The following is a 15,472-nucleotide window of genomic DNA, read 5'->3' as shown; positions in this document are numbered from 1 at the left end:
TTATTTCAGGAGGTGGGAAAGATGGCGGGTGTCATATACTGTAAGAATCCCCCGGAGAGCACTTGGTCATAACTGATGATCCCGAAGTGAACAAAGTTGCACTCGAGCCATATGTTACAATCTTGTGCTCGGTGGAAATAAAAGCAAGTGGTCAAAATATTGATTTTTTTGCACGAGCAAAGTAGCTGGATTGATGGTTCGAAAAAAGACAGCTATAATCGTTCTCAAGAATGTCATCGGGAAAGAAATCACGTCCAAGTGGGGTTGAAGCATTACACGAATTAAGTTGAAAAAATAAAATAAAAATCGCAAAAGAATAATGTCTTAAACATTGGCGAAAAAAGTTGCAATGAGAACAGTATAGTAACTACCAGTAAAAAGTGACAGTTCAAATGACGCTATTAAGACTTTTTCATGCAACACTTTTGCCTCTACTCTCATTGAGGCCGTGTCCACTTGAAAAAAACCACCTCCCTCCCTTTATTCGTGTACGTAATTCGACAAGATGACATGAAGTCTTACTCGTCGCGTTGGTGCGCACGTAGATGATGTCGCTCTTGGCCCCGTGGACCTGGCGCTCGTCGGAGGCGGAGAGCTGCGTCTTGACCATGATGGCGTACTGCGTCCAAGGCTTGAGGGGCAAGATGAGGTGGCCCGGCTCAAAGTTGTACTTGTCGCCCTCGGAAGAGCGCGGCGGCGTGTCCACGTCGGCGATCACCCAGCTGTTGGAGCCGCACGCGTCCTGCCCGTCAAACTCCGTCACGTTCTGAAACGGCCTGACAAGACCACAGTGCGATATTATTCCGGGCAATATGGCCGAGTCGACAAAACGGTCGCCGGGAAACACGCCTTTCAAAGAGAAATGCTCATGTTCCAAGAGCAAATTCCACGCCTTGCTGTCATGTTGTAAAACAGCCAGCCCCAATCTCATTACATGAAATAAGATGGAATGTAACAAGACTACTTTTTTCATGCAGCAAGAACACATTTGTTGGGACAGTTACCACAATAGTCCTAAGGTTACATACCGGGTAAGAGTCGCATTGTTCAATGAAAAAAATATGAACAAAAAACTAACCGTGAGAAGAAACAAGCCCCCACGCCCACTCGGCCCAAGAAACGTATCGGTAAGATGTCATCAACTTAATCGGTGGATGGCAAAACAACCAACGAATGATAATCAAATCAATGGAGGTCAACCAGTGGCCCGCAAGGTCATTTGGTGGATTTTAGACGTCAAAGCGTAAAAACGAGATGGCCAGCTGATTCCCACGTTTGGAAACACATGTTCATATTTTGTCACGTCATCCATTCTCGTTGCAGCTGAAAACGAGATACATTCGGCGTATAGCCCGGTCACGCAGTCAGTGGAAAAGAACTTACGCCTCTTTATAGAGCACCATGAATCCCAGGAGGTCTCTGAAGTCTGGAGGCCAGAAGGCTTCCCACTTCACCATGATCTTATCGCTCTTAGTGCGGATCTGAGTGAACTTCAGCACGTGATTCTCACCTGGCAAAACACATTTGGGTCACGAGGTCAAAAAAGGTGCAAAAGAGTGATACAGATGCGCTCAAAGGTCACTCGATCCTTTTTAGGTGCCGAAACGTTTTTTTGAAGTTCAGTCAATCAAAACGCGGCGTTGCGGATGGGCCATCGAGCTTTCGGCAGCGCTCTCGGCGGTCATTCAGAGTACCGTCGCTACAAACAGGACTTTCGCTTGAAAACAGACTAACAAAATCATTCTTGTTCGCGGGGAGATGCCAAGAAAAGCCACTGGTGAAACGAGGATCAAAAAGGTGCGTCAATCTCCGTGGCAACACAACTCACACGATGTCTGGTCGCCGTTGGTCTTGGACGCAATGTCGTTCCTGCGCTCCCGGGTCCCGGTGACCTCTTCCATTTTGCGAATCTCCGACATGCACAACTTGGAGTTGTAGTGGAAGAACATGCGTCCCTGCAGGATGCTCAGCTTGTGCTTGGACCAGTCCCATAGCTGCCGCAGGTTCTGGTTGTCCAGGGCGTAGAAGGAGTAATTGCTGGGGGGGGGGGGGGCAGACAAGGTTGAAGAATGTTAACTGGGTCATGGAAGTCAGTGGTTCTCAACTGGGGGTGGTCCATCCATCCATCCAGCTAATCTCTTCCATTTCCAAAGCTCAGACTTCTCGCTCCCAAGCCACTTCACCACAGGTGTTTCCACACCAACCAATACACATATAGTCCCTCCATAGTCCTGATGGTTTGCACCTCACGAGGGAGGCGTCCAGGAGGCATCCCGATCAGATGCCCAAGCCACCTCGTCGGGCTTCTCTCAATGCGCAAGAGCAACGTCTCCACTCTGAGCCCCTCCCTGATGACTAAGCTTCTCATTTTATCTCAAAGGGAGAGCCCGGACACCCTCAGCACCTTTCATTTTTAAGATAGTAAGGCATACCCGACATATGCTATCTTCTCTTCAAAACGATGTGATATTGGGCTTTCTGATGAAATATCAAAATGATTATACTGTAACCTTTACAGGTGTACTGTACTTAATTTCACCTGGTCTAAATATTTGAATGCACAGCACAACTTGTTGTTCTTAAAAAAGAAGCAGAATGGAAAACATTTACCATGCAGCAGAGCCGGAAAAGTGAATTGCAAAAAAAAACAAACAAAACAGAGACAACTCGTACTGTATATGCGTCAATGGCGTTCGCATTATGAGGTTGTACTTGTGTAAAAAAGGTTTTTGAGAACCTCTGCAGCAGGTAGAGGACAGTGCCTCACCCAATTTCCGTCTCCTCTCCACGGATGACACGAAGCTTGCGGAGGAAGGACAGCGAAACCAGGGCGTAGGAGCGCCGCACCGTCAGGTAGCCGGTGATCTCCTCCAACTGGCCCAGGCTGGCCTCCAGCTCTGCTGCTATGTTGTCTGGCGCAAAAACAAACAAACAAAACCACCAACGGTTTGTCATGTCGCCCGGTCAGCCTTAAAAGGTGCAGATTTTTGGGCGCTTACTTCCTCTGCGCAGGTTGATGACCAGGCTGCCATTGAGGACGGTGCAGCCCCTCAGCGCCTGCACTGCCGTGACCGAGTCCACCATTTTCAGACCGACGCACACCTTGGGGCAGAGCCCGGCGCATGGGGTGCAGTTCAGCCTGCGCAGCCGTGAAACAAAAACATGTTCATATGTTACACCTGCGGGAGAAATGTGTTAACCTTGGAAATCTTATAGACAAAAAAAAGATGCTCTGCCCACTGAAAGCCTGTTGCGAATCAAAATAAGATAAGAAAACCTTTATTAGTCTCGCAAAGGAGAAATTGCCAATTCACAGCAGCAAAGTTATGAAAGGAAGAAGTAGAACAACAAAATATAGGAGCTGCTGGAAAGGCAGCCACTCTCGCTGCGCCATTTTGAAGTCAAAATAACAAAAATAACACAACACAACACATAGGACACAGACAGTCGTGCAATCTTCACCAATTTTCTGCATACACTTTGTTGTCTGAAGCAGTTATAGATGAAAGAGGAGAGGATCAAAGTGTCCTTTCACCAGTGGATCAGAGACGTCATGCTGAAAATGGCAGTAGCCATAAAATACATAAAGTGTCTCTCAGATGAATTCATGTGTGGAGTTTATCGAACGATGGATGATCTTATATTAGGCGGAGGCGGCGTATTTGGAGATGCGGTCGCTTGTTCCACCCATTCTGCCTCCTTCCTTTCTGGGCAATCGGCCCCCGTCAGGGACTTGCCCGCCTCCCGGGTCCCACACCCGGTACGACTCTCGCTGGTGCCCCGCGAGGTTCACACTCAGTGCGGGCCCCAGAAGGGCCCTCGCCTGATTTTTGTTTAAGGAGGGTTGTGGGGCGGCTACCTTCCGGTGGCTGGTGGGCATTTAGCCGCAACTGGGGCCCAAGAGCCCCGGCGTTCCCCCCTCGCGCCACTTGGAGGCATCCCACCACGCGAGGCCCATTCTGCCTCATTTAGCGCTACCTTCTCCTCCTCCTCATCCTTGTTTTAAAGACCACTTTGTAAAAATGTGATCACTCCCTAATGTTGCGTGTGATTTTTTTTTTTTTTCAATGGGGGAGCTACGCAACTCATTTGTTCCGCCTATTTTGTCTTGTTTACTTTCATCTCTCCATAGCAGTCCTTTTCATCTTGTTTTAAACTCCACCTTCAGGGCGTCAGCATATCTTTGGTCTTTCCACAATGTTGTGTCCATCCACATTTTTCTTCCGGGGCCCACCTCATCTTGTCCTATCAAGGTTGACAACGACGTGCCATCTGTATGTTTATCTTGCAATAAACACCGTCTGATCGTTTCGTATGTGAGGCAAAGTTGATACAAACGGCAAAGAATGAGAACATAACCGAGGGCTAAAGTAGGTAATCCGCAGTCGCCGCAGTAACGATAACCATGCCCTTTCTCCTTATCGTGCCCTCGTATCTGCTCCGCATCCTGAGAGAAATATCAAAGCCATTAGCGAAGAAATGTTCCCACCGCTAAATGTGCTTGTCTGACATTTCTGCATCCCACCTCCCCCTCTTGTCTTGAGAGTGACTTTTGAACAAAATGCACTGCGATGAAAAAAAACGGCCACTATAAGGTGCGCGGTAACAAAATAGCTCCATGATTATCTTTCGACTGAATGGAACTTGGTTAAACAAACTGCCTTATGTAATGTTTTCAGATGGCATCTTCCCACAACAGCTGTGTGTCCGCCGCATCAAATGATGTCCCTGAAAAATCCATCCGCGCAATCCCATCATTCATGACGCGGTGGTGGTGATGAGCACAAAGGCATACTCCAAAGTACGCCAGAAACGGATTCACTCGGCAGACACGCGGGTGGTGTGTGTGCCCCCACAAACCCCAAAGTTGATTAAGGTTGTGATTAAAGCGAGGATTAGACACCAGTGATGGAGGTTATGGTCATTGCTGTGATTGGTGCTAAAATATTTTGATCTGGCGGCTTTATGATGACAGAACTGTTTTGTTTGGCAAAGCACAGAGACAACTCCAAAAAAAAAAAAAAAGAATTACAAGTTGCGGCGGATGAACTGAAACGGTGCAGACATGCTCCGCCCACACGTTAAGATGACAACCCAAATTCCTGGCAATTTATCGTTGTTCACTCATCTAATATACGCGGTAGCAATTGAGCAAAACCTCTTGGACAATTTTGTCTTTGAAGGACCCCTGCAAAAGACCGACTTAGCCCTAAAATCCAAGCAAAACAGCATATTTTCTGTGCTTTTACAGGATGGCCTCTTGAAACTTTGTGAGGCTTACTGATTATAGACATGCTTACCAGATTTGGGGGCTGAATTTTCCCCAAACTTCGAGAGGAGCTACTAAACACCATACAAAACAATTTGGGTGATGCTTGCAACTTGTGGAAAGGTTCCCGCCCAACAGCCAGAAATTTTTCAGTGGCCTGCCCAGAGTGACAAGATGTCACTGCAGGGTGGCCGGAAGCACGTGGGGGGCAGCTCTACATTCGCATACTCGGGACCTCCGCTGTCACCGAAAAGTCGTCGTTTGGTCAGACACTTGGCGGTCAGGATTTCATGAAATAAAATATCTACAAACGTGCTCAACACACCCGAAAGACGAGCGGGATCAAGTCCAAGCAAAAAGCAAACCTTCTGCCGATCAGAATCAATTGGATCATGCTACTTCTATTTCTACAAAGGTATCTCAGGCGATTTAATGTATTTCTTTTCAGGTGCTGTATTGACTTCTTGAGACCCATTTGAGGGTCCACTCATGATAGCCCATTGATAAGAACGACTGTGGGTCAGCTAATTCAGTGTTTTTCATGGCGGCGACTCCTCTATGAGGTCTAAATACGTAATCAGAAGAGAATAATACAAGTATTGTGGTCGCTTGGAGATTAACGACAGATTAAATCGGCTAAACAAACAATCGAGGAACGGCGGCACTTCAAAAAAAAAAAAAAAAAAAAAAAAGACTCCAGCCCGACAGGAGCAACGTGGCCAAGTATGTGGGTTTCAGCGGCAGGGAAAAGAAAAACATCTTTCAGCTAACAATCAACATTGACCTCATTCCCTCTGCGCGGTGCCACATGTGCACTTTGAGCGTCGAGCGCAACGTTTATTCTGAGCGCCGGCGAGGGTTGAGCTGTGACGGAAGCGGTGCGGGAGTAAAAGTGCTGATATGCGACAGTGCAAGAAGGGGTCAGTTGGAGGCAAATGCAGCAAGAGACTCAAAGCTCAACGCCAAACATGGTGGAACGTTATTATTGTCAGGACGTGGCCGCGATTGCCAAAACACAAAAATACTAAATGATAGGGTTTCGAAATAAACTGATTAAACTGCATTGCTCCACAATGTTGTGAGCGTGCGCGTTTATGTTCTCAGAGCTATGAGAGTCATTCAGTTTCAGTGACTCTATTTTTTTGTTGGTGGTGTGTTTATTTATTTTTTTTAATAAGGAAAAACAGCACTCGATATTATACGAAACAGAGAGAGCTAATTGTAATTAAATGGAATGTTAAGAATTAAACTGCACATCATGATTTAAAGTTGCAATCCAATTCATTGTGCTGCTCTTTCTGGCATGCGCGCCTGGGCCACCGGAAGGCATCATGATGCAGTCAAAAAAAGAAGAATTCTATTTTTAGCACAAGTGACTCAGTCAGATGCAATATTTGCATAATATTTGTCATTTTTCGGAGAGGATAAGGAACGTATGCCTGCGAGTATTGTTATATTTATTATCTGTCTACACGTGTTGCTTCACTCTGTGTTCAAATATCCATGCTTCTAAAATTGCAACGATCCATCAAAACTGTTTTGCGTTTCAATGAGATTCTTCTTTTTTTTTTGTTCGCATTTGGCTATCAAATTTGTTTGCAAAAAGTCTTATGTTTTGTTTGATGGCAAACGTGAACTGGGAGTGGCATGACAGAGGTTTCCTGTTCTTTTCTTCTTTTTTGCTCAACTGTTAAATTTTTGCCAAATTGCCGTTTCCGGTTCGACGAGTCGAGTTCGCTGCGGTACTCGTATCTCAAGTCTGCGCTCGCAAGTCAAAAAAGCTGAAATGTTTTTGAAAAACGATGACATCGGGTCCACCGTATGGTTCTTTGGTAGGCCGGTCGGCACGGCCAAAAACATGCAAGTTCCCCGATGAGGTCGGCGAGGCCGACGAGGAGCGATGTGAAGAAGGTTGTCGAGAGGTCAGCGCATGTATAAATCCTCAATCCGGAGTGGGAAGTCGGGTAGATAAATATCACAAAAACTGCAAATGGAGTCAAGTGGAGCAAAGGGGAAAACAATTCATGTCTGAGTCACTGAGACATCGATGTCAACATGCAGAGACTGAATTCAGCTCGAAAAGAAAATAGGAAATATTTCCAGATTGCTCATAACATCAATATAGTCGTCTGCTTTCTGTGTCGTTTAGTACACTTGAACTCTATTTCGGTTCATTCAGCCAGGTCTGGACGGTCATCGGACCAAACCGGCCGACACCGAACGGAGGGCACCAAGTCAAAGCTTCCCACCGTCTTCCTCACCGATGTCATTGGGAATAAACAACGCCAACACTGACTAAGTTGGCAATGTCCTACCCTGCAATTTTTCCAAATTGCTCATCCACACAGGCACCATCCTGTCAGCGCCTTGGCTGATGTTACCTTTGAAGGTGGAAAACGTGTCATCAGAGCCTTGCCATCAAGGGTGAAAATGACTCCAAAAGGCTTTTGTAATTGGGGATAAATGCCACAAGATGGCGGCAATGCACTTATGAAGGAGACCCTACGTGAAAACCTTTTTTTTAGGGAAATGACAGGGCGGCGGTGCACTTACGCCGAGGAGTTGACGGTGGTGTAGCCGGAGGGACACTCGGGGACGCAGGCGCCGTTGTGGATGACGTACTCGTGGCACTCGGGGCTCTGGCTCCGCTCCTTCTCCCGCTTGCACCTGTCATTGAGGTCCCGGCAGAAGGCGAAGGAGACGCAGCGCCAGCCCTTGAAGGTGTAGTGGCCGTCGGGGCAGCGCTCCACGCAGCCGCCCTGGTGCCGGAGACCCCGGCAGGCAACGCAGTGAGCAGCCGACCGGGGCTCCAGGCAGCCGCCGAGGCACTGCTCGTGGCAGCATTGCTGGTCCTGGGTGCAGGCGCGGTGTTTGCAGTGGACGGGACACACTTTGGGGGGGGGGGGGGGGGGGGGGGGGACAAAAGGAGGTCAGGATGGTCAAGAAGGGTTCATCGTGAAACCAAAGCGGCCATTCCTTGGCAGTTTTGGAAGTGGATCAAAGGAGATTTCATCTGGGTTGGAAAAGAACATGCATCGTAGCCCTGAAGGCATACGGAAAGCGCCGTTATCTCTGTTCATTCACGAGTTCACTTTCGGTGCAAATACGTTCAATTGCATTTTTTTTTTAACGACGGCTCTAAAAGAATCACTCGTTTTCATTCATGAAACGGGTTCCGTTGGATAAATCCCCTTTATTTGACACCCCCATCTTACAAAGGCGACGTCTATCGCACGCTATGCAGAGTTATAATGTCGGAACTGAGACGGGAGACACATCCATCCTGCAAAAATGCATCTACATCTGACCCCAAAACAGCTTTTTTGTTCATCTTTAACACAGAACACAGCAAATTGTATGCTATTAGAGCAAACGTGTGCTATCACAATCAAGGCATTCCACATTCATGTCCAGTCGCAACTCGAGATACGAGTGACCCGACTGGGGACATTTTCAACATACATTCTGCCATTTTTGTTTTCTTTCACTTGAGAGCATAAACTGGAGATTTCAAGCCCGAAGCTTGATACCGCGAGTCAGATGCGCCAACCACTTTGTCACCGCGCTGCTTCCAAACATTCCAAGAAAAAGGCCTTCCCGCAACCGCCTTTCCCCGTGCCATAGCTAGCATACACCCAGGAGGAATAAAGAGGTTTATACTGTTCCATAAAAGTGCTCATCAGGCAGAGTGAAATCCCTCAGTGAGCCAGTCAGCAGCCGAGGATCATCTTGCTGTCAGCTAACAACAAGTGTTATTGTATACAAACAGCAGGGGGCCGCCGGGGGAGGGGGGGATCGACTATGGCTCAACACCAGACAAACGCTAATGAGGAAGGACAATCTTCGGCCGGCGGGAAGTAAACACGAGCGACGGTTGACGTCTTTTGCAAGCGAGACACTTTTGTAATATGAAACTAACGTGTGATGCGTGAGTCAAGAACCGACATCAACAAAAATGTGCGTCTTCGTGAACACTAACGGAGCGATCCGTGCGGTGCGTCAACCAAACACAGGAAAGAGAGATGTTGCGGGTTAACGTGCGAGGAGCGGCCAGGTGTCTGGCCTTTGAAGGACAGATAGCGTGACGCAAGGCGACCGTTTATGCGCGCGTCTGCATATGTGTGTGTTTGTAATAATAAGCCTGTTATATAACATTAGATCAGGTGTGAAGGCCCCTCCTCATGTGTGTGTGTGTGTGTATACTGTTATCCAAGTGTTAATGTGAGAAGGACAAAAGGTTCTTTGAGGTAAGGGCCTGCCCAAAATAAAATGCACCAACCCCACTTATGCTTTGGATTGGGGGGGCCGGGGAGGGGGGTGTCCTAGTAACAGTAAAATGCAAGAGCGCGCTTCTTCCACATGTCTCGGGACAAAATGTGACAACTCCTGGGTAGCAATGAGCTCATTACATTCGCTCATCAGTTGTTCCTTGAAATGACTTTTCTGCGTCGACTAGCAAGGGCTGCGATCCAAAGCTTCTAGCACGTGAGTACCGGACCACCGGCTTGCAGAGGAGTACAGTATTAGTAAGGGTAATGAAAAAAATCGGGGAGGGGGGGGGTCAGTTACTCACACACTGGCTATTTGTAGCGGGGCTCAACCACTAGGTCCCGTAAAGCAGCACTTTTGAATGCGTCAACTCTGTGGTCCTTGCGGTGAGCACGTCCTCACAGTTCTGAGGTTTGGCTTTCGAATCTCGGCTGCAGCCTTCCTGGATGGAGTTTGTTTGTTTGTACCCGTCCTTGGAGTTGGTTTTCTGCAGGTACTCCCCAATTTCGAGGGTGCAATGATTTTCATGTTTGTGGTGTACGCCCTAATCAACATTGACACCCCCACTCCCCCCGCTCTTTCTTCACCTTTGAAAGAAGCATGCATGTGGGGGGGGGGGGGGCTTCAGCAACATGAGAATGGCAAGGAGAGGGGGAATGTGAAGGAGGGGTTGCGGGGGGGGGCACCACGTGAGAGGGAAAACATTGTGATATAAGCGTCTCTTATTGACTTCACAACACAATGGCCTCGGGCCTCGGCAATCAGAAGCAGAACATGCCTTTTATTGCGAAGCCCCAAAGTTGCTTTCTAAACCCGTCCTTCAACTTTGCTTTCGACGCAAACACCCGCACGCTTCAACGCCGCGGCTCGCCCCCGATCCCGCAGGAGAGATCCATGCCGGAGCGTCGCGGCTGCAAAAGATCCACCCTCGGCCTTAGCCAATGCGGAGGCTAGCCATTCAAAGGGCTTCTCCTCATCTTTTAGGAAGACAGGCCCCCAGCTTTAACCCTTTCAAGCACTCTCAGATGGCAGCTGGTCAGCACGAGAGCAACCGTAGGGAAGGTTGTAAACATTTTACAATCCGGGCTGAAATATACTCCGAGTGTTTCACATGAATTTTAATGTCTCCGACAAAAAACAAAACAAAACACCCTCACCCCACCCCCTGCGGCACAAACGTTTGACTCTATCGTTCAGAAGCGCATGGTAGAAATTCTTACGGCTCGGGGATTGAAAGAAGTCCACAACATCTCAGGTGTTGAGTCGTATTCGTCACGTCCGCAACCCATTCGCCGATTTGTCAACTTAATGAAGGTGTCTGACGCCTTACTCGGATTTGTAAGTAAGCCCAAATTGGTTCATCGGCTTGACTGTTGCTGCGAACGTTGATCCTTTTTGGGAACGAGTTGTAGGAATTGAAAATATGGAAGTATTTAAAATGGCCGTGCGTGTCCTAAAAATGATATACAGTGCGCTCCCCCCAGGTCATCACAGGGGCGATATTCCAGATCCAATTGCAAAAGTTCAAAACCCGAGCTAGACACCATACAAAAATCTTGCCACCTCCACACAATTCTTTTTCAAATAAAAATCCTGTAAGTAATGGATTATCAGTGCGGGTGTCATCACTCAGTACATGACGCAGGCTTCGGCAAGTGCCTTTCAGAGGTGGTGTGAAATCGGCAGGCTGGACAACGAGGTTACATCCGAGTGTCCGGGCATGACTGCGGCCAAAAGCCGCCTAAAAACATCCAATAAAACCAGTTGTCATTGGTGAACCCAAAGACTTTTTAGAGTACACGGCAGAGACCAGCGTAATTGGCATCGGAGAGAGACGATCAATAACCGTGGTGAATGTTTAACAAAACGCTCAACTGCGGCTTTGAATGAACATGAAAGTCAATAAACAGCAGCCGTCTACTTGCCTTTTGTTTGAAACGCGTAGTCATGTAGCTCTAAAGTTGTAGACTACAAATAGATGACAATAAACACGGGGGGGGGGAAGGACCGTCAGGAACTCAAATCGAGGCCGGTGGCTCGTCTGAACGAGACGAACTACGCCGAAGGACAACGCGGTCCCAACCCGTGAGAGGCCAAACCGTCCGAGGACGTTGTCAATTACTCTGTCAAACGTGCTCATCTCTGAATTATCACCTCGATTCTTTTTTCATGAAGGGCTCGCGAAAAGCGAAGCATCTTTCCTCAGCTCGGGTGGTCCAGATGAGAACGTACAAATGTTGCGCTACATTTTAAAATATATATATATCTGTGCGGCCCCGTACCAGATGGACTGGCGGACCCCTGATGTAGTCCAGGTTTTCAGGACCGTCTATTCAAAGGCCGATATAGTCGAATGGTTTTGGCATTCCAAATGGGCCGAGTCTTCCTTAAAGACTACCTACAGACTGAAGGGCTTTTCTTCCAACCAGAAGCGCCACCATCATCTCTTAATTCATTCCATGGTATGCTTTTCAATCTGCCATGAAACAACCGCTTATTCGGGGCTTGTGCGTTAAATTTGTATCAAAAGGGCCGAAAATGCAAAACGGTGTGAGCGGCAGACTGCTGGATGCTAATTAAAATTCCACTGCAATGACATGGACAGTTTTTAGTTTCTTCTTTTTTTTTTCTCTCTCTCTCTGAAAGTCCAGAGGAAACAAATCCATGTATGGCTAAATAAAACGCTGCAGTCACACTTGCAGATATCTTATGTATGGTATTGATTTTTTTTTTTTTAATAGACAATTTTGAATTTGAACGGATTCTTGAAAGCCAGTTGAAATAATCACTTGTGACACCGTCCAAGGATAAACAACACCTTGACTTGCGAGAATTCAAATCATCCGCGACAACATTGACCAAACACGCTAAGAATGTGTTGGACTGATTAAGTTCAGCACATTCAGAAAAACCAAAAGAACAACAACAACAAAAAACAGGACAAATTCTAATCAGAAGAGTCAATTACTTTTGGTACACCTCGCTCATAACGTCTTCTGATTCAGCAGCAGAGGCGGCGGGCTTTGGCCGAGGACACGGGCGGGCGGGGCGACAGGTAAACAATTTCATTAGCGGGCTCCGCTTTCCACTGATCGAGAACAGAAAAACAACACGGGGGGGAGGAGGAGGAGGAGGAGCGACACTTTTTGTTTTGAACGCGCTGCTGCTGTCATCGCCACCTGAAAGCAGGATATGCAATTTGTCCGTGACTGGAATAGAAATGATAAACACATGTCGCAGTGTACCCCACCCGCTCGACAGGCAAATGACGCGCGAGATGGCCTCTGCGTCTTAACTGGCTTCCGGGCCTCGCTGGCAATCGAAACGTGGGAAGAACAGCCAATTTGCACACCAAGTGTTGACTTTGAGAGTCCTGACGACACACCAAATATTTAAAATAATGCTTGGGCGAAATTCGATATGTTGGAACTGCAAATGCGCCTTTGAGTTGATGCTCATGACAAATCAAACAAAGAAACGCCAACAGTCAACCTTGCGCACGGATCGGAAGGCTGTGGCGGGCGCACGGCAAGTGGTGAAGAAAAAAAAAACCAAACGGCTCTCCGCCCGGCTCGTGCCGGATGCCTGAAATGTCCGGGATTCCGCGAGGCTGGCTTCGGTCGCTGTACGGCAAAGAGTTCGCAGGGTTCAGCTCCTGGCGAGTGCCAGAGAGGTGAGGTGTAGTCAGCTCAGAGGAAAGACTCGCGCGCGTGTGGACGGGGCCAATCGAGACGAACGGAACAGAAGAGGGTGAGACCCAGCACTCCCAAATACTCGGATGGACCGATTTGTTTTCGCCTTACTCAGCACTCCCACGTACACTGGCGCTCCGTTTCAGCCCAATCGGCAGCACAACAATCAATCGGTTTACCGCTGAAGGAACAAAAGAAGAACGCGTCATTTAAGATTTATTCCTTGTCTTATTTTCCTCGAACAGTGGAACGCTGTACTCCCAATTAGCCGCCAAGTGCGTCATCTACAAGAAAAATCGAACGGTTCCTGGGTGAATATTTCACAGAACGTTTTTGGCAATTTGTTGATCAAAGGGTAATTAAATCCCAGATGTCAAAACGTTGCTGTAAATGAAAGGCATCTCCTTATCGGCAACACAGCGAGATGTCCATTCAAACCGAAGATGAGCAAAATCGAATCTGGGCCGGCAGCGTGAACGAGACAAATGGGGGCGGCGCAGCTCATCGGTGGATCGGTCGTCTCCCAACCCAGCAGTTGCGGGTTCAATTGCCACCTCTTACGACCACATCGAAGCGTCCTTGAGCAAGATACTCAACCACAAGTTGTTCCTGATGCTTGGTCACGAGGAGTCGGTGCGAAGCGCTTTCCTTAAGTGCCTCGCAGACGCACGAGTGAAAGGCTCTTTATTTCTTCAGGTGACAAAATCCCAAACGGATCGAGCGTCGTCGTAAAGCTCAAATCCTCCCGGAGCAGCCGCTATCCTTTCCGTCTCGACCCGTCATTAAAAAGATCTGGTTCCGCTGGCCGGCTCTCGCGTCCATTCATAATCCCACAGCGGAAAAGGCGCAACAAAGACGCACGGGAAACAATCAAGTCGAACACTCGGACGACGATTGTCGTCCGGAGTGCAGAAAGCGCGCCGGCACCGGCGAGGAACGTCGGTGGGAGCGAGGGGCCCCGATTTCGCCGGCCACGTCGAGTGACTTGGTCCGCCGCGGTGACGGACGGCCTCGCCGTTCCTTCCTCCAGAGAGTGACGGACGGCTTCATGTGCACACCCTGCCGCTACTCTTCCTCTGGTCTCCTAGCAGCAAACACCAAACAATAGCCGACCCCGCGCAAAAGCCACGTCCGTGTGCGATTTAAACGCCTCATCCTACGCACGCACGCTGAACCTGGAAGACTCCCATCTTGTCGGCGCGGGATGAACCTTTCACCCAGTCTTCTTCTGTCGGCAAGGTATATTACCCAATCAGCAGGAAATCATTCATTATGCAACACGTGCCGGCAAATGGGGCCGGGCCGCCTCTGCTACATCGACTCGAGCCCGAGGAGGGTCATTAAAACGGCCGTTCCGCCACTCTTTTAATTTTCCTCGCTGGCACTAGATAGTAAAAATTAGCAGCGCAAATCAAGGGATAGCATACATTACTCGGACACCCTGGAAGCAGTGAGCGGCAAAAACTAGAGAGTGGCACACCGTTTATTACCTTTGGGGAGCAAATCTCCTGAAGGGTTTGGTTGAGTGAACCAAAGAAAATCCCGCATGAATCAAATTTGATCGAGGGCTGAATGATTATGGAGAATAATCTACCTGCCGTTTAAAAAGAGAAAAAAAAATGCGATCGATTTGCAATCCCCCCCATATATATTTCCCATAATTCATATATTTATAAACATGTGGCATTAAAGAAGAGACAGAGGCATTTCACAAATTGGAGTCAATATGTATAAAAATAAAAAAGGTGAAATAAATCATACCGAAGAGGCTGATGAAGAGGCAACAGAGCTTTCTTTCTTTCTTTGCTTGCGCCTGTCATACGTCCATACTCGGGCTGAACGTTGAATCGCAATTTTACAAAATGTGATTTTGCAATCGCAAAGACTGCGATTTAACGGGTCATGATTGTATTGAGAAGCAGAGGGGTGAAAAGGTGGGGGGGGGAGGGGGGGCAGGGGACACGGGGCCGCGGAGGGCTTCAGATTCCGAGTGAGCAGAATAAAGGCTGAAGAGCCGACGGCAACCAGCGGGGACCAGTGAGTGATCTGCTGGCAACGGATGCGCTCAATTCACTTCATCGCATGTGCCTGCGTTGCCAGATTGTCTTTCCAAACAAAAGCGTCTTCATTTGATCAAATTGTTTTTACACTTTGATTGAGTTAGGTTTGTGAAGTAGAGATCAAACAAAAGCAGTTTTCTGTATCAGGTTGCTTCGTCACGCTTGGACCGCATACGATCCGA

At 48.1% G+C, this 15,472-nt stretch overlaps 1 protein-coding gene across 2 annotated transcripts in view; it reads right to left on the bottom strand.

Moving 5' to 3' along the window:
* Positions 1 to 15,472, bottom strand: part of insra (insulin receptor a) — a 34,807-nt gene that overhangs the window by 8,175 nt on the left and 11,160 nt on the right. For both annotated transcript variants that reach the window (XM_086128391.1, XM_086128392.1), the window contains exons 3-8: positions 7,823 to 8,159; positions 3,000 to 3,139; positions 2,768 to 2,912; positions 1,829 to 2,037; positions 1,384 to 1,510; positions 523 to 776 (exon numbers count right to left, since the gene is read on the bottom strand). In XM_086128391.1, the coding sequence (XP_085984517.1) occupies positions 523 to 776; positions 1,384 to 1,510; positions 1,829 to 2,037; positions 2,768 to 2,912; positions 3,000 to 3,139; positions 7,823 to 8,159 (1,212 nt within the window). The remainder of the gene's footprint in view (positions 1 to 522; positions 777 to 1,383; positions 1,511 to 1,828; positions 2,038 to 2,767; positions 2,913 to 2,999; positions 3,140 to 7,822; positions 8,160 to 15,472) is intronic.

Source organism: Hippocampus guttulatus, chromosome 14 (assembly GCF_054856545.1).
Source record: "Hippocampus guttulatus isolate MCC_2025c chromosome 14, RoL_Hgut_1.0, whole genome shotgun sequence".
In the NCBI taxonomy this organism is placed as follows: domain Eukaryota; kingdom Metazoa; phylum Chordata; class Actinopteri; order Syngnathiformes; family Syngnathidae; genus Hippocampus; species Hippocampus guttulatus.
This window is presented reverse-complemented; position numbering and strand designations above follow the sequence as displayed.